The 25,105-nt window shown below is 42.6% G+C and overlaps 2 protein-coding genes across 3 annotated transcripts in view; both read left to right on the forward strand.

Moving 5' to 3' along the window:
• The first annotated feature begins 408 nt into the window (after positions 1-408).
• On the forward strand, positions 409-22,133 carry lrrc56 (leucine rich repeat containing 56). Of its 2 annotated transcripts, none has more exons than XM_079810298.1 (13): positions 409-485; positions 595-728; positions 870-957; positions 1,836-1,896; positions 2,449-2,545; positions 5,476-5,673; positions 13,464-13,641; positions 13,726-13,917; positions 17,932-17,996; positions 18,087-18,232; positions 18,322-18,503; positions 20,829-21,132; positions 21,224-22,133. In XM_079810298.1, the coding sequence occupies exons 2-13, from the start codon at positions 711-713 to the stop codon at positions 21,393-21,395; spliced, it is 1,701 nt and encodes a 566-aa protein (XP_079666424.1). In that variant the 5' UTR covers positions 409-485; positions 595-710; the 3' UTR covers positions 21,396-22,133. The 2 variants fall into 2 exon arrangements, with proteins under 2 accessions (XP_079666424.1, XP_079666423.1); XM_079810297.1 differs by having other exon boundaries at positions 411-485; positions 595-732; positions 21,224-21,961.
• Positions 22,134-22,437: 304 nt separating this feature from the next.
• rassf7a (Ras association domain family member 7a) overlaps positions 22,438-25,105 on the forward strand; it is a 63,137-nt gene continuing 60,469 nt past the window's right edge. The window contains exon 1 of the mRNA XM_079808949.1: positions 22,438-22,559. The gene's annotated coding sequence lies outside the window, so the exon portion shown is untranslated. The remainder of the gene's footprint in view (positions 22,560-25,105) is intronic.

Raw genomic sequence — 25,105 nt, forward strand, 5'->3', positions numbered from 1 at the left:
GCCCATTTTTGTAAACTACAAAAACGCACATTTGTGAAAACGGGGACGTCATGCGCATGTGAATTACGTGTTTAGTCTATATATATTTTATATTTATACATCTATATTTGTTTGTGTTCCCATTTGCTCAAATAGCAAAAGAAACTCCACAATAGTGTTTTCACAACTTTCAAAAAGAGGGAAAAAAGGAGATTGATGACGGCAGTCAGAAGAGAGAAATAGGCTATGTTTATTTTACCATCACAGCGTCAACTAAGTTTCTGTAATTGTATGCAAATATAATGCAAAGTGTATTGTTATAAGTGCTAAATAAATAAATAAACTTTGCAGGATTTACGATGCTGTGAAAATGGGCCATGGACTACAAAACCCGTGTGCCCGCGTATCCAGGAAGTATTTCCCGTTGCTATGCAAACTTGCTGTCGAGTGAGACAGAAGAAGACGAATGTTCATACACCGAATATCACGTTGTTTAGTCTCAATAGGTAAGATTTATATTGTATGAAGATAAAACACACATAGTATGATGTTTGAACAATTTCCTTAATTCATTGACTTTGCCGTTTTGTCTAAAACTGTTAACATTTATTTCAGGGCAGGGAAAACTAAGGTTGCAGTTGTCGAGTGAAGCAACGCTAAAGAAGAGCCACTGTGACTGAGTTTAAATTAAACCCTAAACTCGAGCTCTCTGACCTGATGATGGATCAAATATGTCTTTCACCAGAAAAGTTGGTAGGCTCTCAGTGTTGAGGCTAAACATTAAACATTTCTTATGATTGGGCGATAAATGTAAAAACGTTCACGATATATGATATTACAAACCCACCTGATGGTTATAAGTTGTATAATGTCTCTCTCTCCCCCCCCAGAAAAGCCTTTCTGGATCAGACAATCTACAAGAAGTGAAGTCACTAGAGATGTGTGTTGACACCAGACAGGACATTCTAGACAACTTTGGTGAGATTTTTTGGTTAAAATATAGCCTATTTATTTTATACATAATTATTTTATCTATTTTTGCATTATGCTGGTATTAAAGGATTAGTTCACAAATCTTACCCCATGATTTACTCATCCTCAAGCCATGCTGTAACGTTATATGACTTTATTCTCTCTGATGAACACAATCAGAGTTATATTAATAAATATCCTGACGCTTCCAAGCTTTATAATGGCAGTGACAGCGTCCATCCATCATAAACATACTCCACACGGCTCCGGGGTGGTTAATAAAGGCCTCTGAAGCGAATCGATGGGGTTTTGTAAGAAAAACATCCATGTAAAACTTTATCAAATAAAATATCTAGCTTCCGCCAGTGCGCATTCCGTATTCAACTTACGGAAAAGCTAGATATTTTACTTTATAGCATGTTAAATATGGATATTTTTCTTTAAAAAAACCATCGATTTGCTTCAGAAGGCCTTTATTAACCCCTCAGAGCCGTGTGGATTTCTTTTATGATGGATAGATGCACTTTTTTGAGCTTCAAACTCAATGGACTCGTCACTGCTATTGTAAAGCTGGGAATTGTCAGGATATTTATTAATATCCTTTTTGATTTTGTTCATCAGAACGAAGAAAGTCATGTACACCTATGGCTTGAGGGTTAGTAAATCATGGGGTAATTTTCATTTTAAAGTGAACTAATCCTTTAAGAACTTGGTGGGGCCAAATGTTTACTTGTCATGAAAATCATGTCACATTGTAAAAAATAGTAATGGTCCAGATGTCATTCGGGTGTTGTTTGGATTGATATGGCTGAATGAGCTATGAAGACATTACCTCCTGTGAAATATAATGAACGTTTGTGTGTTTTTGTCCACTTGTCTTACAGGAATCTCCTTGCCCAAACTTATACAGCTGAAATTGAACAATAGTTTGATCTCATCTGTGAGGTAAGACCTCCATTTCCCTACATAAGTTACGTTGTTACATTCATAAAGGAATAATTCACCCAAAAATGAAAAATCTGTCATCATTTACTCTCCCTCGTTCTAAACCCTGAATGACTTTTCATTTTGCAGAATATTAACACTATTTAAAGGGATAGTTCCCCCAAAAATGAAAATTTTGTCATCGTTTACTCACCCTCAAGTTGTTCCAAACCTGTATGAGTTTCTTTCTTCTGTTGAACACAAACTATCCCTTTAAAGTGTACTTTTCATCTACGATAAAAGTTGGGCACTTGGATATTAAGCTTCAAAATGATATGTGCCAACATGGACAGGTTGTGTTATATGCCTCATCCTCAAAAACCATCAACAAACATAAGAATAACCAAATATTTTAAAGAATGCACAACAGACGACATTCAATATCACAGAAGATAAAAACACAATTAATCCTTGAAATATAATAATATGGATAGAGGGTGTGTGTCAGGGAATGCTGCTGCTGCTGCTGGAGAGAAGGGCAATGATCGCTTATTATTCTCAGTATTTCCTCAGGGATCTTGGAACCAGCCTTTCCCATCTGCAGATCTTATGGCTGGCTCGATGTGGTCTGACCGACCTGGATGGAATTCATGCTTTTTATTCCTTAAAGGTATCCAACAACATTTAAAAGCAAAGGGTTACAGAGAATGGACTGATTCAACTCTTTTTTGGAAGGCACAAGTAAAAAGTACTTGTTTTTCTAATGTCAAAGTATTTTAACAGGAGAAAGTTGTTTTTTTAATGACACAAATCCATCGTATTATGAAGTATTAAATAATACAAAGGCCTGGTTTCACAATCAGGGCTTATATTAAGCTAGGATTAGGCCTTAGTTCAATTAGGACATTTAAGTAACTTTTACAAACACATTACTGGTGTGCATTTTGAGATAAAACAATGGCACTGATATATTTTAAGATACACTATATTGCCAAAAGTATTTGGGACACCCCTCCAAAGCATTTAATTCAAGTGTTTTAATCACTCCCATGGCCAATCCATGGTTTCCATGGTGTTAATCACTTCCAAGCCTGGTACCGTGGTTTACGGTGGCCGAGAAGTGCAAAACAAAACCACAATTACGAAAACAAAATAACAAATTCAAAAACAAAACAACAAATTATAAACGCAATGGAAAGTCTAAAAGCAAATTAACAAGTTAGAAAACACAATAACAATTCCAGGAAACAAAATAACAAATCAGAAAGCACAATGACAAATATGAAAACAAAATAAGTCAGAAAACACAACGACAAGTCGGACAAAACGGAAAAGGTAGGTATATGTGGCGAATGGAATACTGACCGCTGATTGGATGAGACATCTGTCAATCAAGGCAGAATGTACAGCAGGCTGCGGCAGGAGAAAGTTGATTCACGTGTGCATGTGTAAATATTAGAGATATATAGTCTACGATAGTAATTGTTTTTTTATGATCTGCAAAGATGCAAGCTAAAATTATTATGTCACTCACTTTGCAAAAAAAAAAGCAGTTATAATGCCCCAACATTCCAGGGGTCTCATTTATAAAATGTTGCGTAGAAACTGTCCTACGTTTGATCTAAGATCATTTCGTCAACGATATTGCATGTTGATATAGTCACAGTATCGTTTATGGACGTTTGTGTCATTTCGTCTTCATAATTTCACATATCAATACTCCATAAAACAAAACATTACTCTTATAGCATGCAGTGTAAATGCATTATGTAAATTCCATTTCCTTGCCAATGGAAACTTTTCTTGATTTAAAGTTGGCAGAAGCTATTCTAGATGTCATTCTAGATTCTAGATGCCATTTAGTGCAAACAGATCATATCATATTGTAGGTCTATTAAGTAGGCTACCTGTTAGACACTTTATTTTTATTTAAAATTAAATGCCTCTCCAAGCTGATAAGCGATGGGTATATGAAAAAGGAAGGGATCGGGAAAACTCAGGTTGCTCTCTCTCTTATCAGATCAGGTTCAACCAGACAGTGGTAGGCATATTTAATATGAAACTTTTTCTTTTCCCATAATTAATCACACTAAATTAGCCTTTAAAAAAGAGACGCTCTAATATTTACACATGCACACGCGAATCAACTTTCTCCTGCCGCAGCCTGCTGTACGTTCTGCATGTCTTGATTGACAGATGTCTCGTCCAATCAGCGGTCAGTATTCCATTCGCCAATCGCCACATATACCTACCTTTTCCGTTTTGTCTGACTTGTCGTTGTGTTTTCTGATTTGCTGTGAGGTTTTCAGATTTGTCATTGTGTTTTCTGATTTGTTAATTTGTTTTTGGACTTGCCATTGCATTTATAATTTGTTATTTTGTTTTTCGGAATTGTGATTTGTTTTGCACTTCTCGGCCACTGTATAGGTTGCCACCTGTGCAATAAGTACATTTGTGAAATTTCCTCACTACTAAATATTCCAGGGTCAACTGTTAGTGATATTATAAGTGGAAGCAATTGGGAACAACAGCAACTCAGCCACAAAGTGGTAGGCCACGTAAAATCACAGAGTGGGGTCAGCGCATGCTGAGGTACACAGTGCGCAGAAGTCGCCAACTTTATGGAGAGTCAATAGCTACAGACCTCCAAACTTTGTGTGGCCTTCAGATTAGCTCAAGAACAGTGCGTAGAGAGCTTCATGGAATGGGTTTCCATGGCTGACCTGCTCATCCAAGCCTTACATCACCAAGTGCAATGCAAAGCGTCAGATGCAGTGGTGTAAAGCACACCGCCACTGGACTCTAGAGCAGAGGAGACATGTTCTCTGTAGTGGCGAAGACAGAGAAGTCACGCTTCTCTGTCTGGCAATCCGATGGACTAGTCTGGGTTTGGCGGTTGCCAGGAAAATGGTACTTGCCTGACTGCATTGTGCAAAGTGTAAAGTTTGGTGGAGCGGGGATTATGGTGTGGGGTTGTTTTTCAGGGGTTGGGCTTGGCCCCTTAGTTCCAGTGAAAGGAACTCTTAATGCTTCAGCATACCAAGACATTTTGGACAATTTCATGCTCCCAACTTTGAACAATTTAGGGATTGCCCCTTCCTGATCCAACATGACTGTGCACCAGTGCACAAAGCAAGGTCCATAAAGACATGGATGAGTGAGTTTGGTGTGGAGGAACTTGACTGGCCTGCACAAAGTCCTGACCTCAACCCAATAGAACACCTTTGGGATGAATTAGAGCGGAGACTGCGAGCAAGGCCTTCTCGTCCAACATCAGTGCCTGACCTCACAAATGCGCTTCAAGAAGAATGGTCAAACATTTCCATAAACACACTCCTAAACCTTGCCTTCCTATTAAACCCTACGGATTATGAATGGGATGTCATCAAAGTTAATGTGCGTGTAAAGGCAGACGTCCCAAAACTTTTGGCAATATAGTGTGTCAGTGGAAGTGGCTTTCAGTTAAAACAGCTCAAACATGCCTTTTAGTCTGGGACTAGGCTTAAGCCTTGTCTGTGAAACCGGGGGAAATGTACATTTTTTTAAACCTTTGAATAAAAATAAATGAATCGATCTTGTACTGTATTATGTTTTCCTCAGGAGCTGTATGTGGCGTATAACAGTATATCAGACCTGGGTCCAGTCAGTATCCTGGAACACCTAGAGCTGTTGGACCTGGAGGGGAATGATGTTGATGATCTGGATCAGTTGTTGTTTTTAGGCTGTTGTGGGAAGCTCAGAACGCTTTCACTGGAAGGAAACCCTGTGTGTATCTGCCCCAGTCCAGGCATGTCAGAGGTACATGAAGAGTTTATGAAGCAGATTATGGACAGCCTGTCTAATAGAGAATAAGAGAGATGAGGCTCAGCTTCTCTCTGTGGTTGACTAGACTAATGGGCCCGACAGATATTGATGTCTCCATATAGTCCATTAAATCAGAATTCATTATTTTTGACCACTTGATGTAATGCTGCCCCACCCCATCCATTATAGAAATGACACAACAGGCTAATATGTTTGATATTAGAGACCCGAAATGGACAAGTGAAATGATTTATGTGAATATTAGTGCTGGTGCATTACTACATTTGGGCCCTTTAAGCTTTTACATTTAAGCAGAACAAAATAAGCCAGTAAAATTATTTGGTAACACTTTACAATAAGTAATACACCATTAACTAATTATTAAAAATGCTTCTAAAGCATGTTTTACTCTTAGTTAATGTTCATTTCAACATTTACTAATACATTTGTATGCATTTGTATTAATTAACATTAACAAAGATTAATAAATATTGTAACAAATGTATTGCTCATTGTTAGTTAATGCATTAAATAAAGTTAACTAACAAGAGCTAATTGTAAAGTGTTACCAACTATTTGCTATTAGTATTGACCTGTTTGTTCATTCAATTTATTTATTTAAATATCATTGGTATTTATTATCTATTTCTTATTTATTACATTTCTATATTTTGCAAGCTTTTCATAAAAATGTATGTAGAGAGACAGACCAATATAGAAGTTTTTTTTTTTGTAATATTTACATACTATGATAGTATTTATACATATTTTTAATTATGAAATTGTCATTTCATATTTTCAGTTTTCATCATAATTTTATATATTTCTGTTTAGGTTTAATGTTTTAAAAATCTTTTTTTTTAGTTTTAGTAATTTTAGTACTTCAACTTAAACATATTTTATTTCATTTAGCTGCCAAGATAACATTTCGTTTTTCATCCAATAATTTCTTTTATCTTTTATTTATTTATTGTATATTTTATTTATTTTTTACGCATATCAACATTTTGACTGAAAATAGTAAGAAAACTGAAAAGTAACCGAAAACTGAATCTTAAATCAGTAAGGGGAACTAAAGTTTCAGGAATTACAAAACTGGGGCAAGTGTTCAGTGAATGAACAAACTGCTTTGAATATTCATGAAGTGGTAAATGAAGGGTGACCTCATTTGCTTTCTTTCTGTCTTTCACTCACTTCCTTTACTGCAGATAAAAACGAGCCTTTGCATTTCCTTTCACAGCAACAAGTGATATAGTACATATATGTACACTACTGTACTCACTTTTATTCAGCAAGGGCATATTCAATTGATCATAAGTGACATTACAAAACTTTTACAGTGTTAAAGGAACACTGCACTTTTTTGAAAATAGGCTCATTTTCCAATTCCCCTAGAGTTAAACAGTTGAGTTTTACCATTTTCAAACCCATTCAGCCGATCTCCGGGTCTGGCAGTAGCACTTTTACCATAGCTTAGCATAGATCATCTCTCTCAAAAATTACCATATTTTCAATATTTTTCCTATTTAAAACTTGACTCTTCTGTAGTTACATTGTGTACTTAGACAGACGGAAAATGAAAAGTTACAATATGGCTAGAAACTATACTCTCATTCCTGCGTAATAATCAAGGAACTTTGCTGCCGTACCATGGGTGCAGCAGGCGCAATGATATTATGCAGCGCCTGAATAGCGCCAGGTGCTGCGTAATATTGCGATTCAATGATCTATGCTAAGCTATGCTAAAAAGTTCTACCGCCAGATCCGGAGATTGGCTGAATGGATCCTCAACTGTAGGAGCCATAGAGACAGAAACTAACAGCTAACAGGCGTGCAACTAATTAGAGATCATGGTAACAAACTATGAACTAGAACTCATGCGAAACAGTGAGAGGGAAAATCATGACAAAGAAACTTAACAGAACATGTCAACGAAACTATTAAAGTAAACAAGACATGATAAAGAAACAAACATGACATGACTGTGACATAACACCCCTCCCCAGGAAAGCGCATCCTCACACTGCACAAGTCCAACAGGGGAGGGAGGGAGGGGGTTCCAGAGGTGGACGAGGATCTGAAGATAGACTTGACAATAGGGGCTGGTAGAAGGGAATACTAAGGGCGAGATCAGCCAGGGAGGAGGCGATGGAGGGAGTAGCCAGAAGATGACCCTGAGCAGAGCAAGGATGAAAGCCCACGGCAGAACTCATGGAGGGAGGAGCCAAGAGCCTGATCGACTGCCCAACGCGGATCTGAGCAGCTGGAAGGAACCACTGAAGGAGCCAAGGGGCTGAAGCGAGACAGCGAAGGTTAGGCCAAGGAACTGGCTGGCTTAGGAAGCTGAGGAGGGAGAGGGAGGTTGAGCGAGACCATCCGTGACGAAGGATATTTGGAGCTGGGCAGAGCCAAAGGCGACTTGGAGCTGGTCTGACTTGGCAACTTGGAGCCCGACAAATTGAGTTGGAGCCTGACTGACTGAGTTGAAGTCATAATAGGAGGAGACCCAGGCACAACAGAGGAGACAAAGACCTAGGGTAACACAAGAGGTCTGGAGTGCCAAGGTGGAGACGCGGGCTTGGCAGTTATTCCAGTGTCCTCAGTTGGTGCGACAGAGGCTCAAGATGGAGCTGAAAGATCCTCACTCCAAGGCGGAGCTGACAACTGGGACACCTGAGGAGCCCCGTCATGGGGCTGAAGGGAGACAGAGAATGGGCTGAACTAGCAGAGATGAATATGACTTGGGACTGGACGGGATCAGTGGAGACTGTAGACCATTAAAAATTACAACTTCCAGCTCATCAAATAATACCTCAGAAGGGACCAGCTCATAAAAAGGCGCTCAGTGAGAGGAGTGTGGACGGGGCTCCAATCCATCTCATTGAAATCCACTAATATTCCCTTGATGACCTGATCAGACTCCCCAATGGGCTCAGGCTCTGGGAAATGCTCTGGCTCTTACTTCATGGCAGGGTCAGGCTCCGTGTCTGTGGTGGGCTCTGGCTTGTGGTCTGCAGGCATGGCTGAGCTGGGATCTTGGTCTGGAGTGCGTCTGGGCAGATGTCCTCATCAACGGGGCAGACAGTGAACTGAGTCACAGTGAGCCACCACCCACTCCATATAGGCAGCATATGTGCCTTGGACCATGTGCGTGTAGCAAATCCAATAAAGAGATATGCGTGACGCAGAATAATGAAAAATTTGATTTATTAAAGAAAGCGAGAACACACTACCATAAACTTCAACGACTAACACAGAATTGAGGAAACTGAAGGCTTAACTACACAGAGGATAGCAATCGAAGAAACATGGAATAGGTATTGTTGCAGGGTGAAGAATCACGCAACACAGAACTAGTGAGAAGCCCCCGGAGGGTGGGTTTATTTGCACAAATCTGAACAAACGTGGTGATAGTGAAGTGCTGGTGCGCGGTGCTTCTTGTCTCCTCTGGTGCAGGGTGGCTCGCGGTGACGTCAGTGAGACGGTGTGGCCGGAGTGTCACAGGCTGCTGTCTGAGAGAGAGAGAGAGAGAAGTGTTAGCGCTTTGTTGGAGTGGAGTTGGTGCTCAAACTCAAACCCATGGTGCTGTGTTTTAAAGGCTGTGGTGATCGCCTGCAGCTGTGCGGATCCGGGCTGTGCTGAGTGGCTGCAGGTGATCCGTGTTTGTTTCCAGGGCGACGCTGACGAGAGCTCGGGAGACTTGTCACCCCCCCCCCCTGTAACGAGAGTTACACACATACACTGGGGAACATAGGGGTGGGCGGGGAGTGCGCCCTGACAGACCTGCGTAAGCTGACCACAGCCTGGAAAGTCCGTCGGCGTTGGAGTTGGCTGTCCCGGCCCGATGTACCACCGTGAAATGGAAGTCCTGGAGCGCCAGGAACCACCGTGTCACTCTGGCGTTGGTGTCCTTAGCGCGGGCCATCCACTGTAGCGGGGCGTGATCCGTCATCAGAGTGAAGCGGCGTCCCAGCAGGTAGTCGGAACTCACGTGGTTGGGCCGCCCGGTTGTAGTGTTGCTGTTGGGACCGCTGGGCCTTCGTGAGGTGTTCCCGGACTAATGGCATGACCCTCTCGATCCGCTCACGCATTTCCCCTCACATACTCGATGGCGGAGCGGAGAGGGGTTGGCTGCTACTGCTCCCAGGCTTCTCGGGCCACGTCCAGGAGGCCTCTTGGCTGACGACCGAAGAGCAGCTCGAACGGGGTGAACCCGGTAGAGGCTTGGGGCACCTCTCGGACTCCGAACAGGACGTAGGGTCCCAGTCTTTCCGGTCTTGGGCTGCCACCCGCCGGAGCATCTGCTTCAGGGTTTGGTTAAACCGCTCCACAAGGCCGTCCGTCTGGGGATGGTACACGGTGGTCCGGAGCTGTCTTACCTGCAGCAGCCGACAGAGGTCAGCCATTAGCCGGGACATGAAGGGGGTCCCTTGGTCCGTCAGTATCTCTGTTGGGATGCCGACTCGGGTGCAGAGGAGGAAGAGTTCCTTGGCGATGTTCTTTGCCGTTGCCTTCTTTAGGGGAATGGCCTCTGGATACCGGGTGGCGTAGTCGACGATCACCAGGATGTGTTCATGTCCTCGGGCAGACTTAGGCAACGGCCCCACCAGGTCCATTCCAATCCGCTCGGGAAGCGGAATGAGTGGACTGGGGGGAGGAGCTCGTGGCGCAGTTTGTTGGCAGGTGGGACAGGCTTGGCAGAACCGCTTCACGTCTCCATCCAAGCCCGGCCAGTGGAAACGGTCCCGGATGCGTTGGACGGTGTTTGCGGCCCCCAGGTGGCCGGCCATTGGATGGCTATGGGCCAGCTCCATGACCATTTCCACTTTTGGCTTGGGAACCACGAGCAGCTCTTTTACCTCCCCCCTCCGCTGGGTGACACAGTACAACAGGCCACTCTTCACGACGAAGTGCGGGAGAGGATGGGGCGCTGGCTGGTGGTCTTGGCCATCTACCGTTCGGACTTGTGACCAACAATTCTTCAGTCAGTCGTCCTCCAGCTGGGCCTTCGCAAAGGAGCCCCCTCCCTGGACCTGTTGAAAGACATCAAGGAACACGTTAGAAGCCTGGGAGGGGGACTCACCATCTCTCCCGCTGTCCGACACCAGCAGGGCGGTTCTCCGTCGTCTGCGGCGACTTCGGTGGCGGCTCCCGGCCCGGCTGGCTGGCTGGCTGCGTGGTGGCTCGAAGAAGCTCTTCGAACCCCGGGCCAGTCCCGTCCAAGAAGCACGGGAAGAAGCAGATCCTTCACAACGCCCACTTCGACCGGCCAGGCGCCAGGGCCAGCAGAAATAGTCACTCGCCGTGCCGGGACGTGACGAGTGTCGCCGTGAACGCAGGTGATAGGCAGCTGGGCTTTGGAAGTCTTCTGTGGCGGTAGGACGGTGGCTTGGACGAGACTGACCGAGCTTCCGGAATCCAGGAGGGCCAGTACTGATCGTCCATTGACTTTAACCTCCGCCCGCAGAGCTCCGTGGGGCGGGTCTTGATGTAGGCTGCAGCCAGCCAACCACGTGCGTGCTGGCGGAGCAGGTTCCTCAGTGGGCATCGGCTCGTCAACGGGGCCGGGAGCCGCTGGCCTGTGTACTGGTCGCGGGGTACCTTCTGGCGTGCGTCGCTCCTGGACCACCCTCCGAGGGAAGGACGGCGCTCGCTCGGTGGATCGCCGCCTCCGCCAGCTCGATGGCCTCGACGAGCTCGCCGATGGAGGTTGGGTTCGTCATTCCCTCGGAGCATCCGGTCGATCGTCACCCGTTCCGCAACCTGACCCGCGGTGGGGGTTCCCTCGAGCAACCAGTGACGAACAAGCCGCGAGAGCTCGGCAGCTTGGGGGCGGGCTGGGCGTCGTGGCTTGAACTCCCACTCGTGGCCGAACTGGGCGGCCGAAATGGCGGATAGCCCGAGGCGTCCGAGGATCTCTTTCTTTAACTCATCATAATTACCAGCGCTTTCAGCGGGAAGGGAAAAATACGCTCGTTGCGCCTCACCGGTCAGCAAGGGACCCAGCAGCCGCGCCCACTCGTCGCGATCCCAGTTCTCCCGTACCGCTGTATTCTCGAACATCCGCAGGAAGAGTTCAACGTCATCTTGGGAGGTTAGTTTCGGCAGTAGCTGGGTTACTCGGACGCGGGGGTCAGGAAGCGGAACGTGCTGAGCGGCGGAGAGGCGGAGGGCGGCGAATTCTTCTTCCACCTTTGCCTGACGAGTCGCTAGGTGTTCGGCGATTTGTTGTTGTCTTATACTCACTTCCGTCAGGCATTTGAGCAGGTCTTCCATGACGGGGAGGAGCGCCGCCCTTTTCCGGGTTCTCGTGAGTTAACTGTGGGGGAAAGGAACAAAAAAAACTAAGTAAAAGTTCGGGGATGGTTGGTGATTCTTCACGCTCTTGCCCGTATTCTCCACCACTGTGGCAGGGTGAAGAATCACGCAACACAGAACTAGTGAGAAGCCCCCGGAGGGTGGGCTTATTTGCACAAATCTGAACAAACGAGAGAGAGAGAGAGAGAGAGAGAGAGAGAGAGAGAGAGAGAGAGAGAGGTGTTAGCGCTTTGTTGGAGTGGAGTTGGTGCTCAAACTGGTATCCCATGGTGAGGTGATCGCCTGCAGCTGTGCGGATCTGGGCTGTGCTGAGTGGCTGCAGGTGATCCGTGTTTGTTTCCAGGGCGACGCTGACGAGAGCTCGGGAGACTTGTCACAGTATGCAATCCAAAACCATGGTAGCAAACTACAAACTAGGGGGCTTTTACACAACACCATTTACAACTAAAAAAAAATTTTTACGGCGTTTTTGCCGTTCATTTCCACAACAACAGCATTTTGGGGGCCTGAAAAAGCAAACTTTTGAAAACAGGTTTCAGAGTTAAATTTTTTGAAAATGAGACTGTGTAAATAACAAAAACATGAGTCTGTGAAAACGGCAACGTCATGCGAATTCGTATTATGTGTTTAGTCTATACTATAGGCGTGCGCGTTTGGCGTGAGTCTGCTCTGTAAAAGAATGAGTATGTGCACACTGCACAGGCGCGCGCACAGTCTACTCCGGTCCAGAGACACGTTAGTAAGGATCATATGCGCGACGTGGGTCAGCACAGACCACAAAACGCATTGCACCCATTTGAAACATCTTTAAATCAACAAAGTTGATTTAAAAAATGTATCTTGACAGACACGGTCACTTTGAACTGACGTATAGAAAAGTGCAATTCATTCCTCCGAATTAACGGTGTATATCAATATTTAGTGACATTGCTAGTTGCTGGCCTGGCATGCATGATATAGCGTTTTTAGTCATTTTGTGGATCGGTGTGAACAGGTATCGTTTTGATAACGTTGTCATCTGTACAAAAAGAAAAAAACGTTTCCGTTTTTAGTAAATTGTTGTCGTGTAAACGTACCCTAGAACTCTAGAACTATTAAACTAAACAAGACATGATAAAGAAATTGAACGTGACATGACTTTGACAAGAGGTGCTACAACAATGTAAAATATGTGAAAAATAATGGGGGTTTTTTAACATTCAAGCATGAAAACCTATTCTAGTAGACCCCAATAAAAAAGTCAAGACTTTGTAAGAGGGCATAATATGGCCTCTTTAAGCAGCACAACTGTTGTCAACATGTATAATAATAAGGGATAAGTTTCCACCATGATGTGGCTGTTAGCATGTTGCTGCAGTTCCTAGGGTTTTCTGAGTGGTTGCTTCAGTGTTTCAACTGGAACAACACAAAATAATTAGTTTTCCAGATAGATTAATCGCATTTAGTTTGTGTTGTTTGATGAACAGGTTTTAGACTACAGCTACAGGTCTGCGGTCCATAAGAGGATACCTCAGCTGAGCTTCCTCGATAACATACATGCTGAAGAGGCCAAATCTCAAAGCTGTGGAACTTCACTGCAGAATTGGACTCTTCTCAAAGAATCGATCAAAGGCGGTTCAGTTAATGACACAAATACAGATACAGGTAAAGACGAGCAGTAGCTGCCAAGACTGTCTAAAGACTGTTTCAGCAGCACTTGATATGTTTAAGAATGTTTCTCTCCATCAGAAGAGAGATCTGCCAGTGTTTGCGGCGTCAGACCTGCTTCAGCCCAGCCTCTCGATCTGAGAATCTCCTCCAGCAGTCTTTCCAGCTGTTCAGACAGTGCCAGACCTCTTACTTCCTGCACCGGTTCAAGACCAGGGTCGTCTTGCTCCGAGATTGCCATCTTGAACCACGAGGCCAGTGATCTAACAAAAGGTAAAACTGCATTATTTTGACACATAGAGCTGCGAGATTCATTGAAATAAAATCAAAATAGTGATATGGTTAATGTGGTTATCAATCGCAAAGTCTATTTATGCATTTATTTATGTGTCGCATGTTTTATCAATGTGTTCGTTTACAAGCTAGCAGTTCATGATCCAGTGCATTCAGTGTCTCAGAGCGGCTCAATTTTCAGTAAATGCTGCTCCACACGGAATCATCTCTGCATGTGCTCTGAATTTGCAGCATGACATGCATTTGGAAACACATTATCCCCCCCGGAGCCGTGTGGAGTACTTCTATAATGGATAGATGCACTTTTTTGGACTGCAGATCACTGCCGTTATAAAGCTTGGATTAGCCAGGACATTTTTTTATATTACTCTGATTGTATTCATCTGAAATAAGAATGTCATATACACCTAGGATGGCTTGAGGGTGAGTAAATCATGGGTTTGTTTTAATTTTTGGGTGAACTATCCCTTTGAGAGGACTTTGTTTTGCAAGCAGTGACCACAGAATCAATAGTCATGTAAATGTGCACAAAACTTTTAACTAAATTACGAATACATAACTAGTCTAAATAAAGACATACACCCTCACGCATACATGGGTAAAATAGAAAGTGAATGAATGAAAATGAAGCGAAGACCTGAACAGGACCATGAGTTTCTTAATTTTAAAGCACCTTACTAACAAGAGGTCTACAACATATACTAAACCTCTATTATTTTATAATGTTTCCTGAGGTGTACTTATATTGTTAGTATGACTTTTACATCATAAAATGTCATAATTTATAAATAAAAGGCATTTTTTCTATACTGCTGTTTGCCCTGTGGCTGAATGCCCTGCTTCAAGAGGCGTGTCTGCTGTGAGACTTCAGTAAAAACGCCCACTGTTGTGATTGGCTGACATCTTTGCATTTTAAATGAGCGGAGGGGGCGTGGTTTAACGAGGTCTACGAGGCAGGAGCAGGCACGAGCTGCTGCCAGAGAGACGGATGGACCTGAGTTCACTTCACATCAGTTCTCAGCATGTCTGAACTGTTGTAGTTACAGCATATACTTCAGGTTATTAGTCTATTTCTAGTCGGAGGGACTGTCACTCATGTCAGAAAGTTAGTAACTTTAGTAAATTATGGATCAGCGCTGACTGGAGACGCGAAACGTTTAGAACGATTCAGTCCGATTTGGTGAACTGATTCGGTTCACTAAAAAGAACTGGTTAAAAAGAAAGATCGTTCGCGAACCGGACATCACTAATGTACCAGAGATGGAGCTCAGCGATTGCTAACAAAGTTATTTAGAGTAACTACTGAGTTATGAGAGAGCTGTCAGTCAGCGCGAGTTTATTGTGTTTGTATCTGAGAGTTCTGAATAAACACGAGTCCCAGTCACACCGAGTCCATCTTCATCATTATTACCAACTTTGTAACACATGCAAAGTACCATTACAGCTGTCGAGATGAACGAGTTAAAAGTAAGTGTTGATAATAGCATTATTTTTAAAATAAAATAAAAGCGTCAGTGACGCGCGTTGAGTACACAGCGCAAACAAAGACACAACAGCAGTAATCGAATGTAATCCAGTTTATTGTGGGGCTAGGCTGGCTAGCCCGGATATGCTCACGCTTACCCCCCTTCTGCTTAATCTCACGCCGCGTTTGGTGCCTCCGCTGTGGGCCAGATGAAGTACTGGGGGTCGGGGATGTTGAAGGCCGACCGGCCAGTGCAGCCCGAGCTTCGGCGTGCGTGAGGTTTATCTCTAATGATGTTACTCTGCCGATGTTGAGCAGAAACGACTGTATGCACATTTTAGAACCGATAGACGCGACGAGGACGTACAAAAACACTGACTCACAAGATAGAAAACACGAAAACACCGTTCTGTCTGGAGAGAGAAGCCGCATTGTGTGCACGAATAATAAATAATTAGCTACACATCAGAAATCACTGATCACAGATCAGAAGGAACTGAAAAAAAGACTTCTGTTTTCATTTGTACATCCAAACACTGAGAAACTGCCAGCGTTCACTCGTTCACAAGCAATGATCTCTCGAGCGCTTGCATGGGCGTGCCAGATTCTCTGGGTGGAGGAGAGGGAGGTAACCGTTCCTGCTTGGACGTCAAACCAGGAGACTTCAGGATTGGCTCGTCTGGCCTGTCATTTTCTCAAAGGCAGAGAGAGACAGCCAGAACTTCAGGACTCGGGTTTACACCGATCAACATTTCTATCCACTTGGGGACAATATTCAGGCTAGGGGAACTCATATTAATGTTGAAAAACCTCATAAATGAAGATTTCATGCCATGGGACCTTTAAATGTACTATACTTGCACAGTGCAGTCTCAGAAGAAAGTTTTGATGGTTCGGTAGTTTGATGGTGGAAGTTGCAATCAGGTTCTTCAGGGTTGAGCGAAGAATGACAAACTTAAGTGGTTTTCAGTTTGACTCTCTCCCGAGTGGAAACTTATGGCGTGTAACTTTGAGGCCCAATGAAGTGGGTGTAATTTCAAGCGATAAAAGTTCCTTTGTTTGGAATCTGATACATTTGCATGAATACATTCCCTTTATACTCTGATTAATGTAACAAGCATTTAATTTATGATATGAGGAGGTTATATAACCAATGGGTAGAGAGTAAAACAAGGATTATTTTAATATGAAGCATGATACCAAGAAGGTTACATTATCTAATAGTTTTATCATAAGGCATGCATACAACAGTATACAATACAAAAGACCATATACACTATATTGGCAAAAGTATTGGGACACCCCTCCAAATCATTCAATTCAGGTGTTGCAATCACTTCCATGGCCACAGGTGTATAAAATCCAGCACCTAGGCATGCAGACGCTTCTACAAACATTTGTGAAAGAATGGGTCGCTCTCAAGAGCTCAGTGAACAGTGTGGTACCATGATAGGTTGCCACCTGTGCAATAAGTCCATTCGTGAAATTTCCTTACTACTAAATATTCCACGATCAACTGTTAGTGGTATTATAACAAAGAGAAACAATTGGGAACAATAGCAACTCAGCCACGAAGTGGTAGGCCATGTAAAATCAAGTCAATAGCTACAGACCTTTAAACTTTGTGTGGCCTTCAGATTAGCTCAAGAACAGTGTGTAGAGAGCTTCATGGAATGGGTTTCCATGGCCAAGCAGCTGCTCATCCAAGCCTTACATCACCAAGTGTAATGCAAAGCGCCGGATGCAGTGGGGTAAAGCACACCGCCACTGGACTCTAGAGCAGTGGAGACGTGTTCTCTGGAGTGATGAATCACGCTTCTCTGTTTGGCAATATGATGGACTAGTCTGGGTTTGTCGGTTGCCAGGAGAACAGTACTTTCCTGACTACATTGTGCCAAGTGTAAAGTTTAGTTCAGCATACCAAAACATTTTGGACAATTTCATGCTCCCAACTTTGTGGGAATAGTTTGGGGATGGCCCCTTCCTGTTCCAACATGACTGCGCACCAGTGCACAAAGCAAGGTCCATAAAGACATGGATGAGTGAGTTTGGTGTGGAGGAACTTGACTGGCCTGCACAGAGTCCTGACCTCAACCCGATAGAACACCTTCGGGATGAATTAGAGTGGAGACTGCGAGACAGGCCTTCTCGTCCAACATCAGTGTCTGACCTCACAAATGCGCTTCTAGAAGAATGGCAAAAAATTCCCATAAACACACTCCTAAACCTTGTGGAAAGCCTTCCCAGAAGAGTTAAATCTGTTATAGCTGCAAAGGGTGGGCCAACTCCATATTAAACCCTACAGATTAAAAATGGGATGTCATTAAAGTTCATGTGCATGTAAAGGCAGGCGTCCCAAAACTTTTTTTGCAATATAGTGTATAAAAATTAATTGTGTGTCTGATCTGTCCAGCCGCTACATAATACATTAATACTATTACAATAATTGTATTTATTATATATGTATAATATCACATATTTACTGGTTTATGCTACAAGTTAGAAAGTTATATGTGACATTTCCACAGGTCTTGGCAGTGTTTTCTGTGGGAATCCACTACAGGCTGTTCGAGTACAAAGACAGAAAATAAAGGTGAATCTGTTCATACTGATCCATATACTGTACGGAAATATAATTAGCTATTAAAGACCCCATGAAAACAATTTTGTTCCATCTGCTCAGCTCCAAAACTCTCATTCTCAAACCCGACCCAGCACACGGCTCAGCAGTTACGTTCCCGAACACACATATGACTACGAAGAGTCGAGCAGTGAGGACCGCAGTGGTGTTTTTGCTGAGCTCAGAAGCTGGAGGATTGAACACAACAAGTAATGAAACTCCTCGAACACACACATACACACACACACACACTTTACTTCCTATGTAACAATGGGCACTGTGCTTTGACTTCTGACAGACATCTGTTGGCTATTGAGGAGGACCAGCAGCCGCAGGTAATAAGAAACCACGGCAGTGATGATGAGTATGACGATGAAGGCAGTCGCAGTGTTAGTTTCAGCAGTGATGACATCACTAAAGGCAGAACTGTCTGCAGAGACACATGCTCTCCTGATTCATCCTTTCAATCTCCCCCAGCAGGTAAGTCACTTGCGTTATTTCTCTCATATACGCTACATTGCCAAAAGTATTGGGACACCCCTCCAAATCACTGAATTCAGGTGTTCCATTCACTTCCATGGCCACAGGTGTATAAAATCAAGCACTAGGCATGCAGACGCTTCTACAAACATTTGTGAAAGAATGGGTCGCTCTCATGAGCTCAGTGAATTCAATCGTGGTACCGTGATAGGTTGCCACCTGTGCAATAAGTCCATTATTGAAATTTCTTCACTACTACATTTTCCACGGTCAACTGTTAGTGGTATTATAACAAAGTGGAAGCAATTGACCTATCGGTAAGCCCCGCCCCCCTTAGTTACTGTTGCTAACTCGGACAAACAAACGGAGTTGCTATATCTTACAATGTACAGCTGTCAGTGTGAAAACCTTATCCCAAGATGTTTTTGGACACAGATTGTAGCGTATATTCCGCCGAATGATGGCCAAACTTAACTGATGGTTTATCAAGTTTATTGCATCGTTATTCACTCTGAACAAACACTCTGAGCTGAACAAACAAAGCATAAGAAGTGCGCATTAACGTCTCATTCACAAACTATCTCTCTCCGTTGCATTACCATTAACATACACAGCAAATTACGCAAAAACACTCAAACAACTAACAGTAAACAAACATATACACAGACCGTATGCCTTTTCGAGGGTGCAGTTAATAACTGGTAAACTTTGTATCTGCAAAACAACTCCGATAAACTGCGTGCAAGCTCTTCCTTTCACTACGTTACCCGTAGACTATAATACCCATCAAAATAGGAGTCCTCCTTAGTAGGACAGATAATGTAGACCTTAAACATATCTAAAATGAAATTAATTTACATATAACCAGTTTAATATGGAGAGGCACTGAAATGTTGACCTTCGTGTTTTTGACCTACATTGTTACATGACGTGAGAACAGTTAGTTATTACGGTTTGTGTGTTAGCAGGGACTTTAATTGTACAACCCCAAATCAGAAAAAGTTGGGACAGTATGGAAAACGCAAATAATAAAAAAAAAGAAGTGATTTCTAAATTTACTTTGACTTGTATTTCATTGCAGACAATATGAACACAAAATATTTCATGTTTTGTCTGGTCAACTTCATGTCATTTGTAAATATGCATCCTTTCCTGTCATTCAGACCTGCAACACATTTCAAAAAAAGTTGGGACAGGAGCAATTTAGGGCTAGTAAGGAGGTAAAATGGTTAAATAATGATGTGATTTGAAACAGGTGATGTCAACAGGTGATTGTAATTATGATTTGGTACAAAAGCAGCATCCAAGAAAGGTCTAATCCTTTAGGAGCAAAGATGGGCCGAGGATCGCCAGTTTGCCAACAAATACGTGAGAAAATTATTGGAAATGTTTAAAAACAATGTTCCTCCAAGAAAGATAGGAAGAGATTTGGATATTTCACATTCAACAGTGCATAACATAATTAAAAGATTCAAGGAATCTGGAGGAATTTCAGTGTGTAAAGGACAAGGGCGCAAGCCTAAGCTGAACAACCGTGATCTCCGATCCCTCAGGCGGCACTGCATCAAGAATCGTCATTCATCTATAAGCGATATCACCACATGGGCTCAGAACTACTTTGGCAAACCTTTGTCGAGTACCACAATACGTAGTTACATCCACAAATGCCAGTTAAAACTGCACTGTGCCAAAAGGAAGCCCTATGTTAACAGTGTCCAGAAGCGCCGTCGACTTCTCTGGGCTCGGAGGCATCTGTGATGGACCATCACACAGTGGAAACGTGTACTGTGGTCAGATGAATCAGTATTTCAGGTATTTTTTGGGAGGAATGGACGCTGTGTGCTCCGGACCAAAGAAGAAAAGGATCATCCAGACTGTTACCAGCAACAAGTCCAAAAGCCAGGGTCTACTAAGATACATAAAGACGGATGAGCGAGCTTGATGTGGAGGAACTTGACTGGCCTGCACAGAGGCCTGACCTCAACCCAATAGAACACCTTCGGGATGAATTAGAGCGGAGACTGTGAGCCAGGCCTTCTCGTCCAACATCAGTGCCTGACCTCACAAATGCGCTTCTAGAAGAATGGCCAAAAATTCCCATAAACACACTCCTAAACCTGGTGGAAAGCCTTCCCAGAAGAGTTAAATCTGTTATAGCTGCAAAGGGTGGGCCAACTCCATTTCAAACCCTATGGATTAAGAATGGGATGTCATTAAAGTTCATGTAAAGGCGGGCCTCCCAAAACTTTTGGCAATATAGTGTATATAAATGAAAATTATAAATGATCCTCACGTGTCTCCACGTTTTTTTTTCTTGTGCTTCAGGATCTCCAGAGATGTTGAGACTAACCTCTTTATCAGACTGTTCCATGTCTCCCTCACCTCCACCCAATGCAGCAGCTCCCCCTGCTGGCCGGAGGATAGCACAGATCCGCACTCGGAGACTCGGACCTCATTATGTTGACATCAGAAAACCCAGACCATCAGAGGAGACTCCTGGGACTGATCTCAGAAACGTGTTTCCCCAGAGTATTATGGCTGTATCATCTCAGACTGTGTCTCCTCAAATATTCCACAAACCTCATAGACCCTCTGCTAGTCCTGCGGTCTCCCCACTTAGAGCACAATGGTATATTCCCGTCATTCCTGTTAAACTTCATATTAGTGTTAAGTATTACTCTAAAATGCATTTCTGACTTCAATATATTCTCCCAATTTAGGTCAGAGGATACTGGGAATCATCAATGCTCGAACACCCAGCACAAACCAATAACATTCTCTAACACATCTGAAAAACTGACACCCAGACGTCCACAAACAGCCAGAGCTGCACTGCAGAGGCTTCCAGACCGAAACCTCCTGCCTGCCCGCAGAAACGCCCACCTGGAATGATGGATTGTGGGTCAGATTAGGTCATACATCTTTTCACTGCAGGCTTACAGGGTTTCAGAACCACTGAAGTTGTCACTTGCATTGCTGAATCATTAGGGGGCACCATCTCCATTATGATAAATGCTGTTTTTTTATCTGCTTTGTTTTAGATGTATTCCATTCTAGATTGACAGGAGAGAGACTTAGTCCTTATTCGTCCACAGAAATTATTTGAACACTAATACAGAGAAATAATACTGTAAGTGTCCCATTGTTGATGTTAATGTCAAATGACTCTGTGCTTCTAAACTATATTTTCCTGTCATGGATCTCCAGCATCCCCATCTGTCGGTTTCTTAACATGTCTGGTCTTGCAGGTACAGTGTGTGTAGAACAGACGCAGGTGCAAGACTGTTATTCCACATGCCTCTGAAATATTTTCCACAGATGATAAGTCAGATAACAGTGTTGTTCTCATAAGCAACATGTAATTAATCTGTATATATCTTAATGATACATACAATAAACATAAAATGCAGTTAGAAGTTTGTTGAATGGTTAGAGCTAAACATCAAAAGCTGATTGGTAATAAAGAAAAATGGAGAACGAAAAACAAACCTTATTTTTCAATAGGGGTTTTTACGATATATTTAATGCATCTCTCTGACATCATTTGCTTAAACTTTATTAATAACTAATATTTACAAATTATATAATCCAGAATGTCATCCTATAAAATAAAAAATAACTTTAAAAGTTTGTAGTCAGTACTTTTTTTTTTTTTTATGAATACTTTTCATCAGACTTAAGCAAAAGACGCATTACATTTATCAAAATTGACGTTTTTATCTTACAAAAGATTTGAATTTCAAATAAGTTATTTGAAAAAAATATTTTACGATATCCACAATAATATTAAGGAGCATAACTGTTTGCTGAAAAGGCTGCAGTAAAAAGAGTTATTTTGTAAAATATAAAATGTCGACGCGACGCAAACACAAACCTCTTTGATTGGTCGACTGGCCTCGACGTCACGATTCTGTCAAACGAGCGTCGCGTTCACGCACAGTATGGACTGATGCGAGAGTTGTGTGAGTTTTTGTGTGGCGTCGTGTCGCTTGCTCGGTGCATATACGGTGTTCTCAGTATCGGAAATTCTGTGCGAAGAAATGCAGTGCGTTAGAGGTAAGTATATACAGTATATGTACATTCTTAATTTGGTATACTCTATGAATGAAGCTTGTTGGATGCAAGTTGTCTTTACAAAACAAACCTACTACAGTTTAACTCTTGTCAGACGTGTAAGTTATGTCCATAGTTAAAATTATGAATTCCACCTGCTAGGAAACTGAACATCCACTTCTTACGTCCACTAAATTCAACTTGACACCCCCTGGTTATAAAAAATACTGTGAAAGGGAAAGAAATAAAGCTCGGTTAGTTCAAAGAAAATATGCAGTATTTGTTTGCCTTGATATTTTATTATCTAATGCAGTGAAATTTGTTTTATAAATAATTTAATTACACGCACGTGGATTTATCAGGACTATTAGTGTAAACCATGTTCTGCTCATCATCCCCTTAATGTATTATAATCTGACTGTATAACAGACTAAGTGTAAATGCTTGAAACCAGTGCTGAAGTAAGCAAGAGAGGCATAGGTTTATTACTATTGTAACTGAATTCACATGTCTGCTTTATGTGCATGCAGATAAACCATCACTGTCATGGAAGCTTATTTGTGGTAATGATAGCAGTGGCTTGGTGTAGTTGTGATGTGATGCTTTGTGTCATGTCAGTTGTGCACAGTCATTACTTATATATGTGACAGGTTAGGGATGAGGAAATTATATCTGTGAAAATCTGATGGAATAGTAATTTTGACAGGTATGTTTGAAATGATGCACACACACACACACACACACACACACACACACACACACACACACACACACACACACACACACACACACACACACACACACACACACACACACACAAGATGAAGTCTCTAGTCATCATTTTGAAGTCAGATAGCCTGACAGATACTACTAATCTTGTCTCCGTAATACCTCTTTTATTAGATGCATATGGTTGCAGAATACATTCATGATGGGTGAAAAATTCTATAAAATTGGGTATTTTGACAATCCCACATATAAATGAAAACTTCTCCTTTTGTGTGAAGCTTCATCCACACCAGTAGATGTCAGTGGAGAGTTCATGATATCTTCCTAACATAAACAAAAAAATTACTTATGGTTATGTTCCAAATTGACTACTTTTCAGTTATCGATTTAGAAAGTAAAATGGATCAAAATAAAATATTGTGGATAGATGTAACATTTTGGCAGTATGATCAAATTATGAGCCAAAGCAAGAGATGTGAAAAATCATGGTTATAATTCACTTTTCGCCACGAGTTTGATTGACAGCTGATTGATTGGGCTTAAACTTGAAAAATAATTTGTACTGACATCTGAAACAACATACCTTCTGATGTTCATTCTTGTTTATTTAGTGCTATAACTAGTAGGAAGAGATGATCCGTTCACGTGCCGCTTGAACTGAGGCGCTACAGCGATCTGTCACGACCAAGCGGCAACCTCCCGCAGTTTCTCTTGAAGCCAATATGGAAGTGACATTTACTGCAATTCATCGACTGGCCACTAGGGACAGGCTCCAGAAGGGAGCAGATTCTCATTGAGCCCCATGTTAAAATGGCCAACTTTACAGCAGAATAAAACATGTTTACAGCCTGGTACAAATTGTGGTTTTAGTCTATACGGCTAATTTTGCCCTTCATGACAACTGTGAGGGGGGGTGAATTTTTTTATAACTCATTCATTTACATTATATAAAGCATTAAAGTTCTGCATAATTAAGGGCGTGGCCACTTCGAGTGACAGGTGGATAGCAGTGATGCGCGGGTTGATCCAAAATGAGCGGGTGCCCGCGGCCACCCGCGGTTACCCGCGGTTACGAGTCATCCAAAAATATTTTTAATGATATTCGGGTCACGGTCGGTCGGATCGTCAATAAATCCTTATTTACCTTTTGAATGTTGAGCGTTATTAACTTTTGAATAAATGCTGACGCGGGACAAAATGCCCGATTTCCCAAAACGTTGAACTGAGCAATGCCATTGTACCATTTTAATAGGCTACTTTTAAACGCATTTAAAGTCAGTTTTATGTATTTTCTGAGAGGGGGCGGGATTTTTGTTGGGAAAGTCGGGGGAGAGACGCACACTTCGATTAGACTGGATAAACACATGCAGCATCTTAATTGTTAAGAAAATTAAACGAAATAAATGAATAAATCAAGCCTGGCTGTATTACATAACACTAGGCTATATCATACAGCATTCAGAAAAATAACAGTTTGCGCTCCTAAGGGCTTTCACACTTTTCCAAATGTTTTCCAAATGTGGGCTGATGAATTCTTCAAGCCGGGTCGAAACATAAACATCGCGTTCATCAATAATATGCATCTGGAGCTGAAATGGAAAATGATGGGCCGCCTCAAGAACGTCCTGCTCTCGCTGCTGCACCTCTGAGCGCACCACGCCAGGGCCTGAAACATTTTCTCAATGGCCCAATGAGCTACGATGAGCATTTACTACTTTTAAAAAATGCGGGTCAGGAAGCGGGTCGGGTACAATATTTTCTTCTTTTTTTTTGCGGTCCGAGTTGCGGGCGGGTTAGTTGAAAACGTCGGTCGGGTGCGG

The sequence above is a fragment of the Gobio gobio genome (assembly GCF_949357685.1).
Source record: "Gobio gobio genome assembly, chromosome: 25".
Classification (NCBI taxonomy): Eukaryota; Metazoa; Chordata; class Actinopteri; order Cypriniformes; family Gobionidae; genus Gobio; species Gobio gobio.